The 22,589-nt window shown below is 52.7% G+C and overlaps 1 protein-coding gene across 1 annotated transcript; it reads right to left on the bottom strand.

Annotated features, from left to right (window-relative positions):
- On the bottom strand, positions 1-22,237 carry FBXO46 (F-box protein 46). The gene is made up of 2 exons (XM_049787262.1): positions 22,173-22,237; positions 1-1,960 (listed from the first exon to the last, which is right to left on the bottom strand). The coding sequence occupies exon 2, from the start codon at positions 1,888-1,890 to the stop codon at positions 1-3; it is 1,890 nt and encodes a 629-aa protein (XP_049643219.1). The 5' UTR covers positions 1,891-1,960; positions 22,173-22,237.
- Positions 22,238-22,589: the final 352 nt, after the last annotated feature.

A 22,589-nucleotide genomic window follows, 5' to 3' on the forward strand; every position in this document is an offset into this window, starting at 1 on the left:
TCACCTGCCCTCCTCCCGGCCGGCCCGGCCTGCACCCCCTCCACCGCCGCCCCCCGGCCCATGGCAGGGCAGCACCCAGTTATTGTCATGCAGCCCCAGACGGCAGCCCGGGGTCTCGCGGTCGGCTCGACGACAGCACATCCAGTAGGAGCGTCCGTAAGGCAGGTCGTGGTGGTAGGGTTTGGGGTGCCAGCGGCACAGCGACACGTCACCCTTCTCGTAGCGCTTGCGGCACTGCTTGCAGGGGTCGTCCCGGTAGAGCGGGTCGCGGCTCCAGCGTGAGTCCGTGGCCCGCACGCCGAATGCCTCGATGACACCCTTGAAGTGGTGGCAGGTGCATTTGAGCGCGGCCAGGGCACGGGTGGGCAGGAAGCTGAAGATCTTCACCAGCACATGCTCAGGCAGCTGCAGCATGTACTGTCGCGGCTCCAGCAGTCGCTGGATCTTAAAGCGGATCTCCAGAAAGTCATGCGACACATGCCGGTACAGGCGACACAGGGACGCATCTGCCGGCTGTGGCGGCGTCTCGGCCTCGTCGGGTCCAGGCGAACCTGCTGGAGTAGCAGCTGCAACGGCAGCAGCGGCGGCAGCGGCAGCAGCAGCAGAAGCAGAAGTGGAGGGCGGCTCGGGGGGTCCGTCGGGGCCCCGGGACTGCAGGAAGAAGAGCTGGCCAGGTGGTGGCGGCTCTTCGGGGCTGACCGTCAGGCATACCGTCTCCTCCTTAACGTTCTTGGTGCCATCCTTGCCGAAGAAAACGCACTCGTCCACCACGCCCGTCACCACCACGTCCACGTGGAAACCTGCAGCGCCACCACAGTCCCGAGCCGGGGGTGGTGGGGGTGCTGGGGGTGCATCCTCAGGCCTTGATGGCTGCGGGCTCTGGCCCTCGCTGGCCTCATCGGCGCGGGCCAGCAGGAACTCTACGTTGTTGGGGAGGGCGTCCCGCGACGGGCTGATAAGCTGGTACAGGTCACAGGTGATCTTGTCCTTGGCTCTAGCACCAGGGCCCGGGCTGCCCGGGTAGGCACAACCAGGCCGGCCTGCACCACCGTTGGGCAAAGCACCATCGGAAGCACGGGCTTCGCGGCCATTGGAGATCCGGAAGGCAATTCGTACCTCGCCCGGACCTGGGCCTGGCCGCTCCTCCTTGTGGAGGCCCTTGGCCGGAGGGCTGTCGCGCTGGGCCTCAAAATGGGCCACAGCTTCGGCCACCCGGCTGCAGTCTGGGCCTCCGGTGCGCCGCTCAGCACCCAGGCCTTTGGCCGGCCCGCTCTGCTCTGTAGACACGTAGACCACGGGTGTTGGAGTGCCGGGCCGTGGGTAGCTCTGCAGGGCCAGGGCGGCCCGCTGTTCCACCAAGGCCACCATCTCGGCCACCGAGAGCAAGTCCACATCCTCAACAGCCGAGCCAGGGTGTCCCTCTGCAGTTGGGGGGCCCCCTTGGCCCCCAGGGTCAGGGGGAGCTTTCGTAGGCTCAAGACAGCGTCTCCTCCGCTTGGCTTTGGAACTGTCGCTGCCCCAGTGGCCTTTGACCTTCATGGAGCTGGCCCGGCTGCCCCCACTGCACTGGTGGGCCACGAAGAAAGCTACTTTCTCCTTGGTGTTGCCTGGCTTGATGACATACCACGTGTCCAGCAGGACCCGACCCTCGTCACCAGCACCCGAGGCTGAGAGGAGAGGGGTGGGTTGGGACCCTGGGACCTCCGAGGCCAGGGTGGGCGGCGTGTTCTCTGACAGTGGCGGGCCCAAATCTGGCTCAGCCCCGCTGCTCGGCTCCGGGCAGGCCGGTGGCTTGAGCGTTGCGGCGGGTGTTCGTGGCTGATTCTGTGAATAGGTGCCAAAGGGCCGAGGGCACCAGAGCTGGAAAGGCAAAAGGCTGCCCCGCTCCATCCTGGGGCAGGCTTGCGAGGATTCACTGCATGGCGGGATCTGGAGGAAGATGGGATGCTCCACCGGCCACCTGGACACAGGGAAGAGCAGGTTGAACAGTTGCGGGCGACACTCCTTTTGCCCTGGTACCATAGCCCTGCAGCCCACTAAAGACAACCTCCACCTCTCCTAAAGTTCCAAGAACGGTTCCTGTTCTCCCAGAGCACTAAGGAATAGACCAGGCGCTGAAGAAGGTCCCAGGCTCGCTCTTTGAACACCCCGAGTTGGCAGCCTGATCCAACCTCCCAGATCAAACTCCACGCACAGCCTGCCAGCCCAGGCTGCCAACTCCGTGGCCTTTGGCTGCCGTAACCTTTAAACTTTGAGAAGGTGCCAACGGCAGAGAGCGCCTTCTGCTGCTTGCCCAGTGGCCAGTTCCTGAAAAGCCAGGAATTCCCAGCCCACAGCTGTAGCCGCTGGGGCCCACAGAGGCAGAATGTGGGGGAGAGGAACTGGGCAGGGGGAGAAAGGCTGAGGTTGGGGCACTAAGGAAACCCACTTTCCAGAAGAAACATAAAAAGAAGCAGACAAAGGGGCCAGAGCGATAGCACAGTGATAAGGCATTTGCCTTGCAAGCAGCCAATACAAGACGAACCGCGGTTCGAATCCGGACATTCCATATGGTTCCCCAAACCTGCCAGGAGTGCAGAGCCAGAAGTAACCCCTGAGCATCACCGGGTGTGACCCAAAACACAAAACAAAACAAACAAAAATAAAAAGCAGCAAAGATTTTTTTTTGTGTCTTTCAAGAGAAAAACTCACCAGAGGAATATCAAGAGATGGCTCAAGTGGTCAGCACAGGTTTAGGAGGGGCCCCATATAGTCTCCGAGACTATTGGGGTGACTTCTAGAAAACAAAAGTAAATAAAAATTTATTGTGTTTTTTAAAATTTGGGGCCATACCTGGTAGTACTCAGGGTGGATTCCTGGCTTCTCTGCTCAGGGATCACTCCAGATAGGGCTCAGGGGGACCATTTGGGGTGCCTAGGATCAAACTCCAATCCACATGTACCAAGCAAGCACCCAATCCGCTGTACTATGGCTCTGGCTTCTTTCTTGTTTGTTTTGATTTTTGGGGGGCCACACCCATTTGACACTCAGGGGTTACTCCTGGCTATGCGCTCAGAAATCGCCCCTGGCTTGGGGGGACCATATGGAACACGGGGTATCAAACAGTGATCCTTCCTAGGCTAGCGCTTGCAAGGCAGATAGATGCCTTACCTCTAGCGCCGCCTCTTCAGCCCCAGGCTCTGGCTTCTAAATAAAAAATTTTATTAGGGGCCGGGTAGGTGGTGCTGGAGGTAAGGTGTCTGCCTTGCAAGCGCTAGCCAAGGAAGGACCGCGGTTCGATCCCCCAGCGTCCCATATGGTCCCCCCAAGCCGGGGGTGATTTCTGAGCACATAGCCAGGAGTAACCCCTGAGCGTCAAACGGGTGTGGCCCAAAAACCAAAAAAAAAAAAAAATTTTATTAGAGGGGCCGGATAGAGAGCTTGGAGGTAGAGCGTTTGCCTCGAATGCAGAAGGATGGTGGTTCGAATCCCGGCCTCCCACATGGTCCCCCAAGTCTGCCAGGAGCCATTTCTGAGCATAGACCCAGGAGTGACCCCTGAGCGCTGCCAGGTGTGACCCAAAAATCATAAAATTTTTTTTTATTAGAAAGAAGGGGGTGAGTACCCGGAGCGATAGTGCAGTGGTAGGGTGTTTTGTCTTGCAAGCAGCTGACCCAGGACAGGCCTCAGTTTGATCCCCAGGGTCCCACATGGTCCCCCTAGCCAGGAGCGATTTCTGAGCACATAGCAGGAGCAACCCCTGAACATCACCGGGTGTGGTCCAAAAACAAAAACATAAACAAAAAAAAAGAAGAAGGGGGTGACCGGAGAAATAGTACAGCAGGTAAGGAGTTTGCCTTGCATGTGGACTACTGGGCTTTGGTCTTTGGCATTCCACATGTTCCCCTAAGCATCACCAGGAGTGATTCCTGAGTGTATAGTCATAAGTAACCCATGAGCGCCTCACTGGGTGTGGCCCAAAAAAATGAAAGGAGTGAAAGAGAGAGAGGGGAGAGAGTGGGAGAAAGAGAGAGACAGACAGTCAGACAGACAGAGAGAAAGAGAGAGAGAGAGAGAGAGAATAAAGGAGAAAGGGGGCTGGAGCCATAGCAGAGTAGAGAGGTCATTTGCCTTACATGGGGCCAACCTGGATTTGATCCCAAGCATCCTATATGGTCCCTGAACCTGCCAGGAGTGATTTCTGATCACAGAGCCAGAGCAACCCCAGAGCACTGCCTGGTGTGGTCCAAAAACCAAACAAAAAAATGAAAGAGGGTGGGGGGAGCTGGGAGACAGTCCAGTGGTTAGGGCACATGTCTGACACATCCCCAATCCTGGTTAGATTCTCCGCCCTCATATGCTCCCTTGAGCATCACTAGGTATAGCGTTGGAGATCCCCCAGCACCAGCAGAGGCCCGGGAATCCCTAGCACCAACAGGCATCCGTGCTACTGCTTAGGCGGTCCTCTACCACCCCCCAAAAGACAATCTGGAATGATACCCAACAGGCTAAACACCTGCAAAGTCAGCTTTGCTAGATGGGAGACCCCATGTCCAGCCTCTGCCTGGTGTGGTCCGGCCCAAAAAACAAATTTGAGCAACTTGATCATCAGGCCACAGACTCTGAGACTCTCCAAAGGCTCTGGTTCCTCCTCGAGGAAAATACACACCCCCAGTCAGGCACTGGAGTCACACCCTTCTCACAATCGAGGGTCCTGTGTGACCAGTCTACGCAGGCCTGTCTACTCCAGTGTCCACATGTGGCACCTGGGGAAACTGAGGTTCACAGGAAGTTGGCATACAGAACCAGGCCCTGACTGTGGGCTCCTGGGCCTTTCCATTCAGGGCTCTCTTAATCACGATCATTTTCTTTTTACTTTATTAATTTTTTTTATGGTTTTTGGGTCGCACCCAGCAGTGCTCAGGGGTTATTCCTGGCTCCAGGCTCAGAAATTGCTCTTGGCAGGCACAGGGGACATATGGGCATATGGGACGCCGGGATTCGAACCGATGACCTCCTGCATGAAAGGCAAATGCCTTACCTCCATGCTATCTCTCCGGCCCCACTTCATTAATTTCTAATCATTTGAACATCGAGGTGTCCATTCCCCATCCCAAAAAATAAACAAGTCCTATAACCTGACTATGCTCAGGAATCACTCCTAGAGGTGCCCAGAGACCATATGGTATAGAATCCAGGTTGGCCTCATGCAAGGCAAATAAATACCTTTCCTACTGTGTCTATCCTCCAGGCCCCCAATGATCCCAAACTCTTTCAAAACTTTGAGTGTTCCCCAATTTCTCAAAAGCACCCCAGCTGCAAAAGAGCTGTTGAAAACTATAAAAGCTCCCTAACACATGACGACTAACCCCAAACCCTCTAGTTCTCAAACCCAATGGAACCCCCCAGAAACACTGGGGAAATAGATTCCCAGTATTGCGACACCAGACGCTGGCTTCATGCAGAGAACACTGGGGTTCTTACGGGGTACTGTTCTAACAAGTCCTTGCTAATCCTCCCGGGAGCCTTTGTAGCAGACAGTCCTGGGTGCCATCTCCAGATGAGCCACCAGATCAAAAAAAGAAAAAAAAAAAAAAAAGGTAGACTCCTGCTTTTGGAATTCAGATAAGTCCAAAGAATGGGAAACACAGCTTCAACATTCCGGCTTCCAATTCGGTTCCAACTCTGGGATTCCTTACTTGACTTCCAAGTCTCTGCAAGAGCTCCCCAAATTCTACAGCCATACAAACAGGCCCCCCACAACCACCACCATCACCACCCCCAAACCTTCCTACATTACAAAAGACCCGAACTCCAAGTCCCCGCTGCACCCACGCAACAAGTCCACATTCGGGCTGCCAAAGGTTACAGGCAAAGAGAGCCCACACATTTTCTTCCTGCCTACCAGGGGGGCACGCTCTTGCAAGCGCCCCCAATTCGGCAAGGAGCCCTCCCACCCTCCAAGGCCCAGACACGCCCCTCCCGGGTCCACACTGGCCAGCCCCGCCCCTTGCAGTGGCACCGCGTGGAGCAAGAGGCGCGCATGCGCACGAGGAGCCAGCGCGCGGGCCCGCCCCCTCGCTCCAGCCCCGGGCCCAGTTTCCCTCCGCCCCTTTGTTGACAGACGCGCGCGTGATGCTCACAGCCAATCAGCGCCTGCCGTTCGGGGCCATGCCCATAAAAGGAAGTGGCTGGGCCGAAGGGGCCCCACTCCAAAGAGGGAGTAGGCGAGAGGTGATGGAGGGGGCGTGGCAAGGGCCGAGAGTTAAGAGAGCGTCGAACAATTCCCAACCTGCTGCTAAACGCACGAATGAAGCCTAGAGGCTACGGGACGTTCAAGGGGGCCCCTGAGCGATAGACAGCACAGTGGGGAGGGCGTTTGCTTTGCAAGCAGCCGGGTAGACAGCCCCCCCCAGCAACCCCAGAAGGCCCTTGAACCCCGCCAGGAGTGATCCCAGAGTGCAGCAGAGTCAGGCATAAAAGACCTCACCCCAAACAAAACCAAAATAATTTTAAAAATAATAAATAAGTGCAAGAGGATGGAATTGGGCTAGGAAGGTTTTTTTTCTTGTTTTTAATGAAAATCAAATGAGCTGATGTCACCCCAAGTCTCTGTCTGGCCTTGGCCTTCAAGAAGGCTCAGGATATGTGCTCAGAGGGGCCTCTTCATTCTGACTTTGCAAGAAAAGAATCCGAGAAATCCGAAATACTGACTTTCAAATATTGCTTCTAAAAATGATCATTTTTAGGGTGTTGTGTATGTGGGGGGGGGGAAGTGTATTAAATCCAGGGCCTCAAAGAGCATGTGCTTTATTTAACCACTGATGCATATCTCTGATTTAGAATATCATTAAAATATTTTTTTTAATCAAGTCAGGCAATGCTCTAGCTTGACTCCCGGTTCCGTGCTCAAGAATCACTCCTGGCAGGGCTTAAGGAACTATATGGGATGCCGGGGATTGAACCCGATCAGGGCGTGCAAGATAAGCATCCTACCTGCCGCACTACTGTTCTTGCCAAGGTTATCACTTACAGAGAAATATTCAGAATTCACTTCACCTCTTTTGAGTTTTACACATGTGGACAGGGACATTTTTAATGACCCACATGGCCAGTTCCGGGGATGCCCAAGGTGTTTCTCACTAGGTACTTGTCTGATACGCGTACCCATCCACAGCCCTGCTGAGTCTCATCTGCCTTCAGTCACCCCAATCAACACAGCTTAAAAAATGTTCTAGTGGGGGGCCGGAGAGATAGCATGGAGGTAAGGCATTTGCCTTTCATGCAGGAGGTCATCGGTTCGAATCCCGGCGCCCCATATGGTCCCCCGTGCCTGCCAGGAGCAATTTCTGAGCCTGGAGCCAGGAATAACCCCTGAGCACTGCCGGGTGTGACCCAAAAACCACAAAAAAAACAAAAATGTTCTAGTGGGGGGCTGACAAGGTGGCACTAGAGGTAAAGTGTCTGCCTTGCAAGCGCTAGTCAAGGAAAGATCGCGACCGTGGTTCGATCCCCCGGCATCCCATATGGTTCCTCCAAGCCAGGGGCAATTTCTGAGCGCTTAGCCAGGAGTAACCCCTGAGCATCAAACAGGTGTGGCCCGAAAAAACAAAACAAAACAAGTCAAAAAAATGTTCTAGTGGGGCCAGAGAAATAGCACAGCAGTAGGGCATTTGCCTTGCACGCAGCTGATCCAGGATGGATGGTGGTTTGAATCCTGGCATCCCATATGGTCCCCCAAGCCTGCCAGGGGCAACTTCTGAGCACAGGGCAAGGGGGAACCCTTGAGCACTACTAGGTGTGACTTCAAAACAAAAACAAACAAACAAAAAATTCTGGTGGGGCCAGAAGCAAACACAATGAAGGGAGGGTGTTTGCCTTGCATGCAGCTGAGATAGGTTTAATTACTGGCAATGTCTCTGAAATTCCCTCTTTACACTCATCTCTGACCCTGTGTTCAGGTGGGCACCTGGAATTGGCAGCATCACTAAGAACACTGGATAGATGGTATAAGAGGAGAGGCCCGGAGAGATAGCACAGCGGTGTTTGCCTTGAAAGCTGATCCAGGACCTAAGGTGGTTGGTTTGAATCCCGGTGTCCCGTATGGTCCCCCGTGCCTGCCAGTAGCTATTTCTGAACAGACAGCCAGGAGTAACCCCTGAGCACCACCAGGTGTGGCCCAAAAACCAAACAAAAAAAAAAGAGGAGAGGGCACTAAGCTTGCACCTAGCAGACCCAAACTCCACCCTGGTACCATATGATCCCCCCAAGCCCTCCAGGAGTAATCCCTGAGTGCAGAGACTGGACTAAGCCCTTAGCAGGGCTGGTGTGCCCCAACTCCTCTTCTAGGAATAGAAAACTCTAGTCCTGCCCGAATGTCACTGTATGAACGAAGAAGAAACTGAGGCTGAATCAGCCCCCAAATATGGCAAGAAGGAGCAGAGATAAGTGATTCTAGGTATGTAATTCCAGATTACTATGTTCTATTTTTGGTTTTTGGGCCACACCCAGTGACGCTCAGGGGTTACTCCTGGCTATGCGCTCAAAAATTGCTCTTGGCTTTGGGGGACCATATGGGATGCCAGGGGATCAAACTGTAGTCCGTCCTAGGTTAGTATGTGCAAGGCAGACGCCCTACTGCTTGTGCCACCGCTCCAGCTCCAGACCATATTTTTGTTTTTGTTTTTGGGTCACACCCGGCGGTGCTCAGGGGTTCCTCCTGGCTGTCTGCTCAGAAATAGCTCCTGGCAGGCATGGGGGACCATATGGGACACCAGGATTCGAACCAACCACCTTTGGTCCTGGATCGGCTGCTTGCAAGGCAAACGCCGCTGTGCTATCTCTCCAGGCCCCAGACCATATTTTTTTACTCGAGTCCTGGTTCAAATGAGTTCTCTTCCTGGCAAGCCCCACCTGTGTGAAGGGCCATCTCGGGGCTCCTGTCAGAACCCCACCCACTTTTGAGTCATTGCCTATAAGGATAGACTCATCCCCATCTCCTCTGCTGGACTGTGATCTCCCAGGGGTTCCAGGGTTAACAGTTTTGCTTTGTCCTGAGCTGCGGAACCCAAGCCAGGAATCAATGTTGATTAGAATTCATTTCCCTGGGACTCCGAGTTCCCAACCGCCCCACGCCTGGCTATGTAAACTGTTTCACACCCCAGGGTCACTGGGGCAGAATATTTTTTTCTTGCTTTCTTTCTTTTCTATTTTTGGGCCACACCCAGCAGTGTTCAGCGATTATTTCTTGCTCAGCACTCAGGAATCACTCCTGGCAGGCATGGGGGACCCTGTGCTATTGCTACGGTCCCAGAATATTCTTTTTTTTTGGGGGGGGGTGCTACCCAATGGTGCCCAGTATTTACTCCTGGCTCTGCACTCAGGAATTACTCGAGGTGGTGCTCGGGGAATCATATGGGATGCCGAGATCCAACCTGAGTTTGCAGCATGCAAGGCTTACATCCTCCCTCAACTATTATCACTCCAGGCTCTGGAACTGAATATTCCCATTCTACCTACCAGACCCCAGAATTGTGCGGGACATGGATAGTCTTTTCAGATATTCCTTCATGGGGCCAGAGCAATAGCACAGCAGGGAGGGCATTTGTCTTGCAGCAGCAGACCAGGGTTCAATTCCTGGCATCCCATATGGTCCCCCGAGCACCACCAGGAGTAAATTCTGAGCTCAGAACCAGATGTAATCCCTGAGCGCTGCTGGGTGTGGCCCCAAAACCAAAAATCAAAAATCCTTGAGGAGACCTGTATTCAAAATAAATATCCAGAAAGATTGGCAATAAGAAAGATGAGAGAGGGCCCGGAGAGATAGCACAGCGGCATTTGCCTTGCAAGCAGCCGATCCAGGACCAAAGGTGGAAGGTTCAAATCCCGGTGTCCCATATGGTCCCCCGTGCCTGCTAGGAGCTATTTCTGAGCAGACAGCCAGGAGTAACCCCTGAGCACCGCCGGGTGTGACCCAAAAAACAAAAAAAAAAAAAAAAAAAAAAGAAAGATGAGAGAGAGGAAAGACAGCCCAGGTAAAACCACCAACCATGGACAAGTAGTGGAGTGACATGACTGGAAAAACATGACAAAAGTAAAAGGTCTGGGCCCGGAGAGATAGCACAGCGGCGTTTGCCTTGCAAGCAGCTGATCCAGGACCAAAGGTGGTTGGTTCGAATCCCCAAAGGTGGTTGGTTCGAATCCCGGTGTCCCATATGGTCCCCCGTGCCTGCCAGGAGCTACTTCTGAGCAGACAGCCAGGAGTAACCCCAGAGCATCGCCGGGTGTGGCCCCAAAACAAACAAACAAACAAACAAACAAGCAAAAAGTAAAAGGTCTTTGAGGGCAAGAGTCTACAAACCAACACAACAAAAATGCTCAACAGGGGGCCAGAGTGAGAACACAGTGAGTAGGGCATTTCCCCAGTATATAGTCGATCGGGTTCAATCCCTGGCATCCCATAGGATCCCTTGAGCCTACCAGGAGAGATTTCTGAGTACAAAGCCAGGAGTAACCCTGAGTGCCATCAGGTGTGGCCCCAACTCCCTGATTATAAAAGTGCTCAACAGGGGGCCGGAAAGACAGCAGAGTGGTAAGGCATTGCCTAGCAAACGGCCGACCCAGGCCGACTCAGGTTCGGTCCCGGCATCCCATATGTTCCCTGAGCCCGCCAGGAGCAATTTCTGAGCGCAGAGTCGGGAGTAACCCGAGCACTGCTGGGTGTGGCCCCAAAACCAAACTAAAACAAAAAATGTGCTCAACGTATGTGTCTCACAACATGACCAGCTCAGAACCAGAAACAACAGAAGCACAGTTTGAAAAATCCACCAGTCCTGGGAAAACTCCTTAGAATATTTCTGCAAGAGCCAGAGAGACAGTACAGCGCATCTGACTCAAGTTCAACGCCTGCATCTGGAGAAGTTCCCTGAGCACTGAGCTGAGAGTCAGTCCAGATTGCCACCGGGGATGGCCCGAAATCCGGCATCAATTTATTTCCCTATTTTTTTCATAAGAGATCAGTTGCAAAAATAAATGAGTGGGCCCGGAGAGATAGCACAGCAGTGTTTGCCTTGCAAGCAGCCGATCCAGGACCAAAGGTGGTTGGTTTGAATCCCGGTGTCCCATATGGTTCCCCCCCCCCCACCCCGTGCCTGCCAGGAGCTATTTCTGAGCAGACAGCCAGGAGGAACCCCTGAGCACCGCCGGGTGTAGCCCAAAAACCAAAAAAAAAAAAAAAAAAGAACCTAACCCCCCCCCAAAAGTAAGAAGCCGGAGCGATAGCACAGTGGTAGGGCGTTTGCCTTGCACACAGCTGACCCAGGACGAATCTGGGTTCAATCCCTAGCGTCCCATAAGGTCTCCTGAGTCAGGAGTGATTTCTGAGCGCATAGCCATGGATAACCCTGAGGGGTCAACGGGTATGGCCCCCAAAACAAACAAACAAAAAACAGAACCTAAACCCATACAATCCCACAATGAAAGTTCTTTTTTTTTTTTTTTTTTTTTTTTTTTTTTTTTTTTTTTTTTTTTTTGGTTTTTGGGCCACACCCGGTGACGCTCAGGGGTTACTCCTGGCTATGCGCTCAGAAGTCGCTCCTGGCTTGGGGGACCATATGGGGCGCCGGGGGATCGAACCGCGGTCCGTCTCCTAGGCTAGCGCAGGTAAGGCAGGCACCTTACCTCGAGCGCCACCGCCCGGCCCCACAATGAAAGTTCTTGACAATTAGATTACATATATTTTTTTTGGGGGGGGGTCACACCCAGCAATGCTGAGGTCTTACTCCTGACTCTGCACTCAGGGATCACCCCTGGCTGGGCTCAGGGGCTTCTATGGGATGCCAGGGATCGAACTTGGATCAGCAGTGTGTGTGTGCGGGGCCAAAAAGCACACTTCCCCACTGTCCTACTGCTCTGGTCCTGACCATGAGAGAATCCAGAGCCTTGGCAAGACTCTCCTCTGGCACTGAGAGGCCCTCCTGTGAGCTAGGGACACAGAGATGACACAGAGCTCGCCAGGGAAGGGCTCGTGGGAAGGAAGGCGGGCGTCCCCATAAACAATGGATTCGCCAACATGAATCTATTAGTGAGAAAATGATATTCTAGGGCTATTAACACTCCCCTCAGTGTGAGCAGAGCTTTGTTCTGGGCCTTTCCAGATGTCAACTCCGGGCGTTCCTCTGGCTCCACTCCCTTGTTCAGCTAATTCAAAGAAGGGGAACGAAGGCCCCTGAGGGCTAAGAAACTGTGCTGGGGAGACCATGATGGTGCCAGAAGGATGCTTGCCTTGTACATGGCCAACAAGGGTTTGATCCCCGGAAGTTCATATGGTCCCTCCAAGCCCATGAACCTGATTCCTGAGCTCAGAGCCAAGAGTAAGCACCACTGGGTATAACCCCAAAACCCAAAGCAACAACAACAACAACAACAAAGAAATTGCCCTCAGGGGCCGGAGAGATGGCACAGTGGTAGGGCATTTGCCTTGCAAGCAGCCAATTCAGGACAAAGAGTGGTGGTTCGAATCCCGGAATCCCATGTGGTCCCCGTGCCTGGCAGGAGTGATTTCTGCAGGAGTAACCCTTGAGTGCCGACGGTGTGACCCCAAAACAAAACAAACAAACAAAATGAAATTGCCCTCAGACACACTTTGGGGCTCTGAAGCATTGCGCACAAGGAACTCAGGGAGCAATAAAAGGGCTTGGAGTGATAGATTGTACAGCAGGGAGGGCGCTTGCCTAGTCTGTGACTAACCTGGGTTCAATCCCCGGCATCCCATAGGGTCCCCTGAGCACTGCTAGGAGTAAGCCCTAAGCACAGAGCCAGGAGTAACTTCTGAGCATGCTGGGTGTGGCTAAAAAATTAAAATAAAAAATAAAGCAGGGGGTGGGGGCCAGAGTCATAACACAGCTGGGAAGGAGTTTGCCTTGCACAAGGCCGACCCGAGTTCAATCCTCGGCATCCCATATTGTTTCCTAAGCCTGCCAGGAGTAATCCCTGAGTGCCGATGGGTGTGGCCCTTCTTCCTCCAAAAGAAAATTTAAAATTTTTTTTCTTTTTTTGGGGGGGCCATACCAAGCAGCGCTCAGGGGTTTACTCCTGCCTCTGAACTCAGAAATCACTTCTGGCAGGTTCAGGGAATGTTATGGGATGCCAGGATTGAACCTAAGTTGGCTGGCCATGTGCAAGGCAAATGCCCTCCTGCGTGCTATCACTCTGGCCCTGATTTAAAAAAACATTTTTTTAAATATGAAACAACAAACGACTTTATTGAGCAAACCTAGCATTTGAGGGATCATTTTGCTCCGTCTCACTCTGTACCCTTTGAGAATGAGCTTCCTAGGAACCCACGCAGGTGCTCCCACACCCCCATGCTGAAAAAAACTCAGCAGTCCTTGATTTTCTTTTTTTTTTTTTTTGCTTTGGGGACATACCTGGCAATGCTCGAGGGCTACTCTTGGCTCAGTGCTCAGAAGACCTCACAGTACTGGGGATGTGACTCAAGGCTCTGGCCTGCAAAGCCAAGTTCTCTCCAGTCCAGACTGTCACTGATTTCATTTTGGGGCCACAGGACCCATATTCGATGCCGAGTGCAGGGGGTGGAACCTGGGTGGGATTTGGGAAAGACAAGTACCCTACCCACTGTCCCACGGCTTGAACCCACTTCCTCAATTTTCTGTTATTGTTTTTGGACCACACCCGGCGGTGCTCAGGAGTTACTCCTGGCTCTGTGCTCAGAATCACTCCTGGCATGCTTGAATGATGCCCGGAATGCATCCTGGGGATCAAACCCAGGAGGCCCTCCCTCTGTGCTATTACTTTGGAGCCTGCTTCCTTGATTGTGTGTGTGTGTGTGTGTGTGTGTGTGTGTGTGTGTGTGTGTGTGTGTGTGTGATTTTGGGGCCACTCAGGGGTTACTCCTGGCTCTGCACTCAGAAATCACTCCTGGTAGGCTCGGTGGACCATATGGGATTCCAGGAATCGAACCCAGTCCATCCCAGGTTGGCTGCAAGCAAGGCAAATGCCCTACAGTTGTGCTATCGCTCCGGCCCCAGCTTCCTTGATTTTTTTTTTTTTTTTTTTTGGTTTTTGGGCCACACCCGGTAACGCTCAGGGGTTACTCCTGGCTATGTGCTCAGAAGTTGCTCCTGGCTTGGGGGACCATATGGGACACCTGGGGATCGAACCGTGGTCCGTCCAAGGCTAGCGCAGGCAAGGCAGGCACCTTACCTTTAGCGCCACCGCCCAGCCCCTTCCTTGATTTTTAAGCGACAGTCCTGTTCCAGACAGACACCCACCTTTCTCCTTTGGGGATCCCTTGCTCTCTCCTCAGCATGCCTCACTACTGAACACTCACTGAACCTCATTTGTTAAGTAAGTGGGTCAGTTACATGCAAACCTTTCCCTCTTGTGCTTGTTCTGTTTTATTTTCTGTGTTTTTTTTTTTTTTTTTGGGGGGGGTCACACCCGACAGTGCTCAGGGGTTACTCCTGGCTCCATGCTCAGAAATTGCTCCTGGCAGGCATTTGAACCGATGACCTTCTGCATGAAAGGCAAATGCCTTTACCTTCATGCTATCTCTCAGGCCCTCTGTTTTATTTTCTTCTTTCTTGTTTTATTTTGCTTTCAGAGCCACACCCAGCAGTGCTCAAGGCATACTCCTGGCTCTGTGCTCAGGGGTCACTCCTGGCACATGTGAAACCAGAGAGCATACATGAAAACAAACTTGAGTCTGCCATGTGCAAGACTTACCTGCTGTACTATCTCCTGGTCCCTTCATGGCCAGCTTTGAGAAAAGCACCAAGGAAGAGTAGACGAATGCAAACCCCACCTTGCCCTCTGCCAACTGCATGAGAATGTGCCCACAGGGTTGGAGCCATTGTAGAGCAGCTAAGAATGCAGCAGAGTGGGGCTGGAGCTGTGGCGCAAGCGGTAGGGCATTTGCTTTGCACGCGGCTGACCTAGGATGGACCACAGTTCAATCCCCCAAGCCAGGAGCAATTTCTGAACGCATAGCCAGGAATAACTGGAGTGTCACCGGGTGGGGTCCAAAAATAAAAAAAAATAAAAGAATGTGACAGATCTGGTTTCTGTCCCCAATATGCCATATGGTCTCTTCCAAGTTGTACCAGGAGTGATCCTTGAGCACCTCTGGGTGTGACCCAAAAACAAATAAACAAAGAAAATCCCTTGAGGCCAAAGCCCATAACAAGGGGTAAGGCGTTTTTGCCTAGTAGAGGAAAGACCCGGATTTGATTCCCAGCATCCAATCCTGAGCCTTGTAGGAGTAATATCTGAGTGCACAGCCAAGAGTAGCCCCTGAGCACCACCGGATGTACCCCCCCAAAAGGAAATAAAATTCTGAATCAACTGCCAGTTGTTACTGATGGTTAGTCCTTAGCTAAGGGTTGGTTGGCAGCTGTGAAAGGTGGCAGCCCTTTGCTTGAGAGGACCGTGGGCACCATCTTGAGCTCCAGAAGTCAGGCCCTGGGCCACTGGCGGCTGTACCACTTTCACTCCAGCAGATGCAGGAAGGCCCCACCCCTGCTGTACTGGATGGCTTTGGCACATCCATTTGGGGATCCACTTGGTCCCATCCCAACCCAGCATGGGATTATGCCACTGAGATCCCAGCAGGGTGCAGCTGCCTTTAGGACATTCCCACAGTCCCCCAAAATTCCCCTCCTTTTCTCACAATGTTCCTCAGATGAGGATCTGTCCTTCTTCACCCTCCAGGTTTCCAAAAGGCTTAGGGAGTCCCACTCCAAAGCACACCTCTCGGTATGCTGGTTTAGGAGAGGCCTTCTACTACCTTCCTCAAGATTTCCAAACACCAAAGATTTCCATTCCCCTCCTTGCAGGCACATGTCGGCCACCCCCAACTCAAAGCTGCACCCCAAGATACTGTCAGAGAGCCTTTTAGGAAAGCAATACCGGATATGCTTCACTGGGAGTGATAGCACAGCAGGGAGGGCGTTTGCCTTGCACAAGACCCACCTGGGTTTGATCCCTGGCATCCCATATGGTCCCCAGAGCCTGCCAGGAGTGATTGTTTTCATTTTGTTTTGTTTTGTTTTGAGAGCACACCCAGTGATGCTCAGGGGTTACTCCTAGCTATGTGCTCAGAAATAGCTCCTGGCTTAGGGGATCGAACCACGGTCCTCGTTAATACATGCAAAGCAAACGCCCTACTGCTTGTGCCACCACCCTACCGCTTGCGCCACTGGTCTGGCCCCATAGGAGCTTTTGATTTTTGAGTGCAGAGATAGAAGTAACTCCTGAGCACTGCCAGGTGTGCTCCCCCCAAAAAAGGGCAAACCTTGAAAAGGGAGCTCTGGGAACCGGGGAATTTAATCTGACCTAGAGACAGGTCAGCAGACTGTCCAAATGAGGGAGAGGGAGGACGGTGGACCCTGCTGGGACAGGGCCAGGAAGAATCCATTCCTCAAACAAAAGGCAGGGGAAGTGCTTGAAAGAAAAAAACAAGCCAAGTCCACAGAAACAATAGGAATAAATATACTGAGTAACTCCAGACAAGTGCCCCAATTTCTCACTGAGGTGAGAGCTCAGGCAGGATGTCTAGCCCATCGTGCCTCAGTTTCTCCAGCTGTAAAACTCAGATAATAACCGACCCAAGTGGGTTGACCATGCACTGAGACATTCCGAGGGGAGACCCGGATTCAGAGTATGGTGAGTTGCCCCTTGTGTTTGCAAATGCAAAAAGCCTTACTGCTCTGCTATCTCTCCAGCTCTGTCCCTCCTCTTTTCTTTTCTAAAAATTTGCAGTGGTGGGGATCGAACCCTGGGACTCACACATTCAAGGCATGTATTTTGTCTCTGAGCCACCAACCTCCCCATGGGTCTCACTCCTTTTTGGGGGATGCAGGGAGGGTTGGGTTTTGGGCCATACCCAGAGGTGCTCATGGTTACTTTCAGGCTCTGAGCTCAGGAATCACTCCTGGCAGGCTAGAGAACTCTATGGGATGCCGGATATCAAACCGGGTCAGTTGAGCACAAGGTAAGCACCCTCCCCTCTGTGCTATCGCTCCAGCCATGAGTCTCACTTCTTAACTGGGTAACTACTGAGGGGAAATGGTAGGAAGCAAAATTCAGTGAATCCACTAGACTTCCTTGTCCTATGGGGCTGCCACACCCCTTGGAAAGAGGATAATAAATAGAGTCAGGCTTTTTTTTTTTTTTTTTAAACCACCACACCTGGCAGTGCTCAGGGGTTACTCCTAGTTCTGTGCTCAGAAATTGCTCCTGACAGGCTCAGGGGACTCTATGGGATGCTGGGGATCAAACCCATGTCGACCATGTCCAAGGCAAATGCCCTCCCTGCTGGACTATGGCTCTGACCCCAATCTAGTAGTTTCAAGGTAGTGACTCCAAGAAGGAAAATGAGGAGCAAGTTAAGGAGTTTAGGGGCTTTTGGTCGTCTTACCCCTGGGGATCATGATGAACAAAAGATGAATCTCGGGGCTGGGAAGGTGGCGCTAGAGGTAAGGTGTCTGCCTTGCAAACGAACTGCAGTTGGATCCCCCGGCGTCCCATATGGTCCCCCCAAGCCAGGGGCGATTTCTGAGCGTATAGCCAGGAGTAACCCCTGAGCGTCAAACGGGTGTGGCCCAAAAACAAAAACAAAAAAAAGATGAATCTCATCTTTTTAGATACCTCAAGTCCCTGCTTTGGTGAATAAGTCAGCTTAAATAAGCCAACAGCTACAAAGAATCCAGTGAAACCATTAACAGGATCATTCTGTATGGATCAGCCTCAAATAAGAATACATTTAAAAATATTTGGAACCATGAGGGCCGGAGTGGTGGTGCAAGCGGTAGGGCATTTGCCTTGCACGCACTAACCTAGGACGAATGGTGACTTGATCCCCCAGTGTACCATATGGACCCCCAAGCCAGAAGTGATTTCTGAGCGCATAGCCAGGAGTAACCCCTGAGAGTCACCAGGTGTGGACCAAAAACAAAACAAAAAAATTTGGAACCAGAGCTGGAGCAATAGCACAGCAAGTAGGGAGCTAGCTTTGCATGCAGCTGACCTAGGTTTGATCCCCAGCATCCCATATGATCCCCCAAGAACTGCCAGGAGTAATCTATGGGCACTGCCAGATGTGACCCCAAAACAAAAGACTTTTTTTGGGGGGCAATATTTGAAAAGCCGACATATTTGAAGATTAACACAGAACTGGGGAGTTCTGTGTTTGGGGGTTCGCCTCCATCTGCCCAAAGCTAACATATAAGTGCTGGAACAGGAAAGGGGCTAGAAACTTCTGCCCTGTTCTAAACCAACCGGTTTCCAGAATGCTTCCCAATAGCTAGAGAAATGCTAAAAAAAAAAAGTTGGGGCTGGAGCGGTGTGCAAGTAGTAGGGCGTTTGCCTTGTACACACTGAACTAGGACGGACTGCAGTTCGATCCCCCGGTGTCCCATATGGTCCCCCGGCATCCCATATGGTCCCCCAAACCAGGAGCGATTTCTGAGCACATAGCCAGGAGTAACCCCTGTGCATCACCAGATGTGGCTCAAAAACTAAAAAAAAAAAAAAAAAAAAAGTACACGAAAGTTGTGAGTGACAAGCAAAGTTTGGCATAAGGGCCCAACAACAAAACTGTCACAGAAAAATCAAGTCCTGAAAAACACAGAGAAGTCACCTGTGTAGGGAGCTGGAGTGATAACACAGCATGAATAGCATTTGCCTTGCACGTGGCCAACGAGAAACAGACCCGGGTTCGATCCCTGGCATCCCAGATGGACCCCTGAACATTGCCAGGAATGACCATGGAGCTCAGAGCCAGGAGTAAACCCCTGAGCACCATAGGGTATGGCCAAAGAAAAAAAAACAACAAAAAAGGGCCCAGAGAGATAAGCACAGTGGCGTTTGCCTTGCAATCAGCCGATCCATGGACCTAAGGTGGTTGGTTCAAATCCCGGTGTCCCATATGGTCCCCTGTGCCTGCCAGGAGCTATTTCTGAGTAGACAGCCAGGAGTAACCCCTGAGCACCGCCGGGTGTGGCCCAAAAAACAAAACAAAAACAAAAAAAGAGGGCCCACCCTTTCACCTTGCCACCCAGCACTGGGACAGCAATGAACAACACCCCCACCCTGGGTAGGGCAGGCCAGGCAGGGAATCTGGCAGCAATGGGCACAGACCTGGGCACAGAGGAGGTGCTCTAACAACATTCTGGGTGACTTGAGGAATACAGCCCCCCCCCCCATTCTGCAGAAGAGGAAACTGATATTCAGAGAGGTGAAGTGGCTCATGCAAAGTCCCACAGACGATGGGGGAAGGCGCCGGATGCTCTGGCTCCAGAACCCTCCCACAGAACTTTCTGGAAAGATCAAAAAATATCAATGGCATTGACAGCCAAATAGCTCGAGCATTTGCTTCCTACACAGGAAGTTTGGGTTTGGTCCCTGGCACCCCTTGGTACCCGTTTTGGGGTAGCCCCTAAGTAACCATCAGTTTGACTACGGCTCCCAAGTTGAAAAAAAGAATAAAAGAAACTAAGAAATAAATGAAAAGAGGAACAGAAACGTAGTACAGGAGGTTAGGTGCTTGCCTTGTACACTGGGCAGATCCTGGTTCAATTCCTGGTACCCCATAGGGTCCCCTGAACCCAGCCAGGGGTGATCCCTGAGCCCTGCTGATTGTGACGCAAACACTGAAAATGGACAGCAGAGAGGGTGTTTGCCTTATACACAGCTGAGCTGGGTTCAATTTCTGGCATCCCCATATGGTCCCCCATACACTGCCTAGAGTTAATTCCTGAGTGCAGAGCCAGGAGTAACTCCTGAGCATCACCGGATGTGGCCCAAGAAGTAAAAGATAAGAAATTCTCATACTTATTGAGTGTTCTATACATGCCTCCTCATACCTGAAACATGGTCTCATTTACATGAAGAAACTGATGCCAAAACAAACCAAGAGCAGCCCCAGGCCAAGGGCACACAAGAGAGCTTTGGATCTGAACTCTGAATTCAAGGCCTTTTACTAGCAACATTCTCAAAGGAGTCTATTGGACACTTCCAGATCAACTCCCCAGAAACTTTGCTGCAAAGGAAACAAACTATTTCAAGATAAAACATATTGGGGCCAGAGAGATAGTACAATGGGTAAGGCACTTGCCACTTGCCTTGCAAGTTAGATCCCAGTGCCCCATAGTGTCCACCATCCCTCCTGCCAGGAGTGATCCTTAAATGCAGATCTGGGCACCACAGGGTGTGGCCCCCTCACCCCAACAACATAAAGATGAATCACAAAGTTGCCAAACTGCCCAGCAAGGACTGGATCTGACCAAAAGGTTTGGGGAGGAGGGATGGCACACCCAGAGTGGTTAGAAATCTCTCTTCTTCACGGACATGGCGTTGGACTTGGTCCAGGCTCGGCCACAGCAAGTGAATTATTTATATTTGGCTGGGGACAGAGATGAGCAAAAGAGCTGATTGAGTTTCTGAGCATTCCCTCTGGGAGTCGCCCTTGGCCTTGCAATCAATCCCTGGCACCCCATAGGGTTCCCTAAGCACCCAAAGGCCTCTCCAAGCCAGGAGTGACCCAAGAGCACAGAGCCAGGAGCCAGCCCTGAAAAATGACCAGGGGCCAGTCTAGCTGACGCCTGCCTCTCTCACGGTCCCTCCCTACCGCCTTCTCTCTTGGGTCTGCACACTGGACTTATTCTGAGCCATTTTTAATTCACTTTCTCCCCCTGAACCCACCCTCGGACCTGCACAGAATAGCTGAGGAGATCAAAAGACTTCCCCAGAGTCACACATGCAGCAAAGAGAAGTCAAATTCAAACCAAGACTATCCAGCTCTCAAGTTTCCACCCTGCTCAGGTCATTGTCCTTCAGTACCAGGAATGGTGACTCAATTGTTGTGGTCAAAGCCCAGATCCTGAGCCAGGCCGCCTGGACTACCATCCCAAAGTTGACCCTTTAATGCTGGGTGACTTTGGAACCACCACCAAACTTCTCTGTGCCTCTCTGCAGAAACACACCTATAATCTACAGCCTAAGGGTATTGTTGGAATTCAAGGAGTTGAACCTGTACAAGATCAACTCCCCAGAAACTTCACTGCGAAGGAAACAAACTATTCCCATGTGAATCATAGGGGGACCCGAGAGATAGTTCAATGGGCAGGGTGCATGCCTTGCAAGAGGGTCAGGCCTTCAGTGTAACTGGCTGCTGTGAAACCCCTACATGCCTCTGAGCTGGGGTGGGCCCTCCATCCCTACTAGCCCTTTGAGAAAATCACCCCCACAAGGCTGGACTGAAACCGAAGGAATCATCTCAGGACACCTTGCTGCCAGCCAGGGCTCTGCCACCAACAGGAGGGCCCAAAGGCGCCTCCCCTTGGCTTGGCGGCATGTTGTTCCCACAGGACTGATAAGCGCCCCTCTCCTCCACCCCTTCTGGAAAGGGAGCAAGAGAATAGCCTGGGTCTCAAAGGAGTGGCTGAGTAAGAGACCTGAGTACTGGACTGGCCATGCAGATAAGCCGATAGAGACACTTGCCTAAGTCTCTCTGGAAAAATGAGAAATAAAAAAGGGGGGGGGGGCCCTTCTGGGCCAACTATTCTTCCAGCTCTGGAACTGTCCAGTTGTCAGGTGTCTGGAGCGACACAGCAAACAAACTCTGCCTGGACCCAGGTCCCTGTCTCCGGCTCCCACCCCACGCCCAGTCCTGGAGCCTTTTACATTGATTCCTCTCTTCCCCCAGCTCAGCTTGTCCTCCTATCCCCAGTTCGATCCGGAGGCCCCCCCTCACCCCAACTCATTGCACCCAGGAGCTGGACTCTCCCCCAGAGTCTCCAGATCTTGCTCACTTTCATCGTGCCATGAGCCCCAAGTCTTTCCACCTTCTCCCCAGAGGACCCCCTTTCCAGGGCCTTTGCCTAGATGCCCGGCCTCTCCCCAGCTCGCAGCACCCCTCCTAATCCACCCCCAAAAGCTCGACTCGCTTCCCACCTCCCAGATCCCCTCCCCAGCCCCCCATTCTTCCACTACTCCCTCCAGCTCCATTCCACCCCATCTCTTTCCCACCCCCACGCACCCCCACCAAAGCGATCGCCCCTCGCCCAGCGCCTTCTTCTGAGTCTCTAGCCTCCTCTCCCTCGCCAACCGGTCGCCACACCCCCGACCCTGGTGCTGAAGCCACCCGAGATCCCCCACAAGCTCCGGGTTCTCACCATCTCCCCGCGCTGCAGCTCCCTCGGCTACGCGGGTTTCCCCCACTCGTTGCTTTCCAGCCTCCCCTTCCGGGTTCCCGCCCCGAGGCCCGCTGGGAATTGGAGTTCGGCTGGCGAGAGACTACACTTCCCAGAAGGCAGCGCGGCAGGCTCGGCGGCGGCAGCGGCGGCGGCGGAGGAGGAGGCCAAGAGCGACTCGAAACTCCCCGGGAGGCGGCCAGCGGGCTCTTGGCAACGCATGCGCAGAGAGCGCCCCCAGGAGGCGCGCTGGAGATAGGGTCCAGGCTCCATTTGGCCCAAGGCCCTTAAAAAGGGAATTGAAGCAGAGAGCAGAATTCCCTGAGGCCTTCCTTAGGAAGGGCTGGGAAGTTAGGGACAGGGCAGGTTTACTGATGGATGTATCTTGATTAACCTAAT

The sequence above is a fragment of the Suncus etruscus genome, chromosome 14 (genome assembly GCF_024139225.1).
Source record: "Suncus etruscus isolate mSunEtr1 chromosome 14, mSunEtr1.pri.cur, whole genome shotgun sequence".
NCBI lineage: Eukaryota > Metazoa > Chordata > Mammalia > Eulipotyphla > Soricidae > Suncus > Suncus etruscus.

Coding starts and splice junctions, on each gene's coding strand:
- FBXO46 (XM_049787262.1), bottom strand. CDS start 1,890: ATGGAGCGGGGCAGCCTTTTGCCTTTCCAGCTCTGGTGCCCTCGGCCC.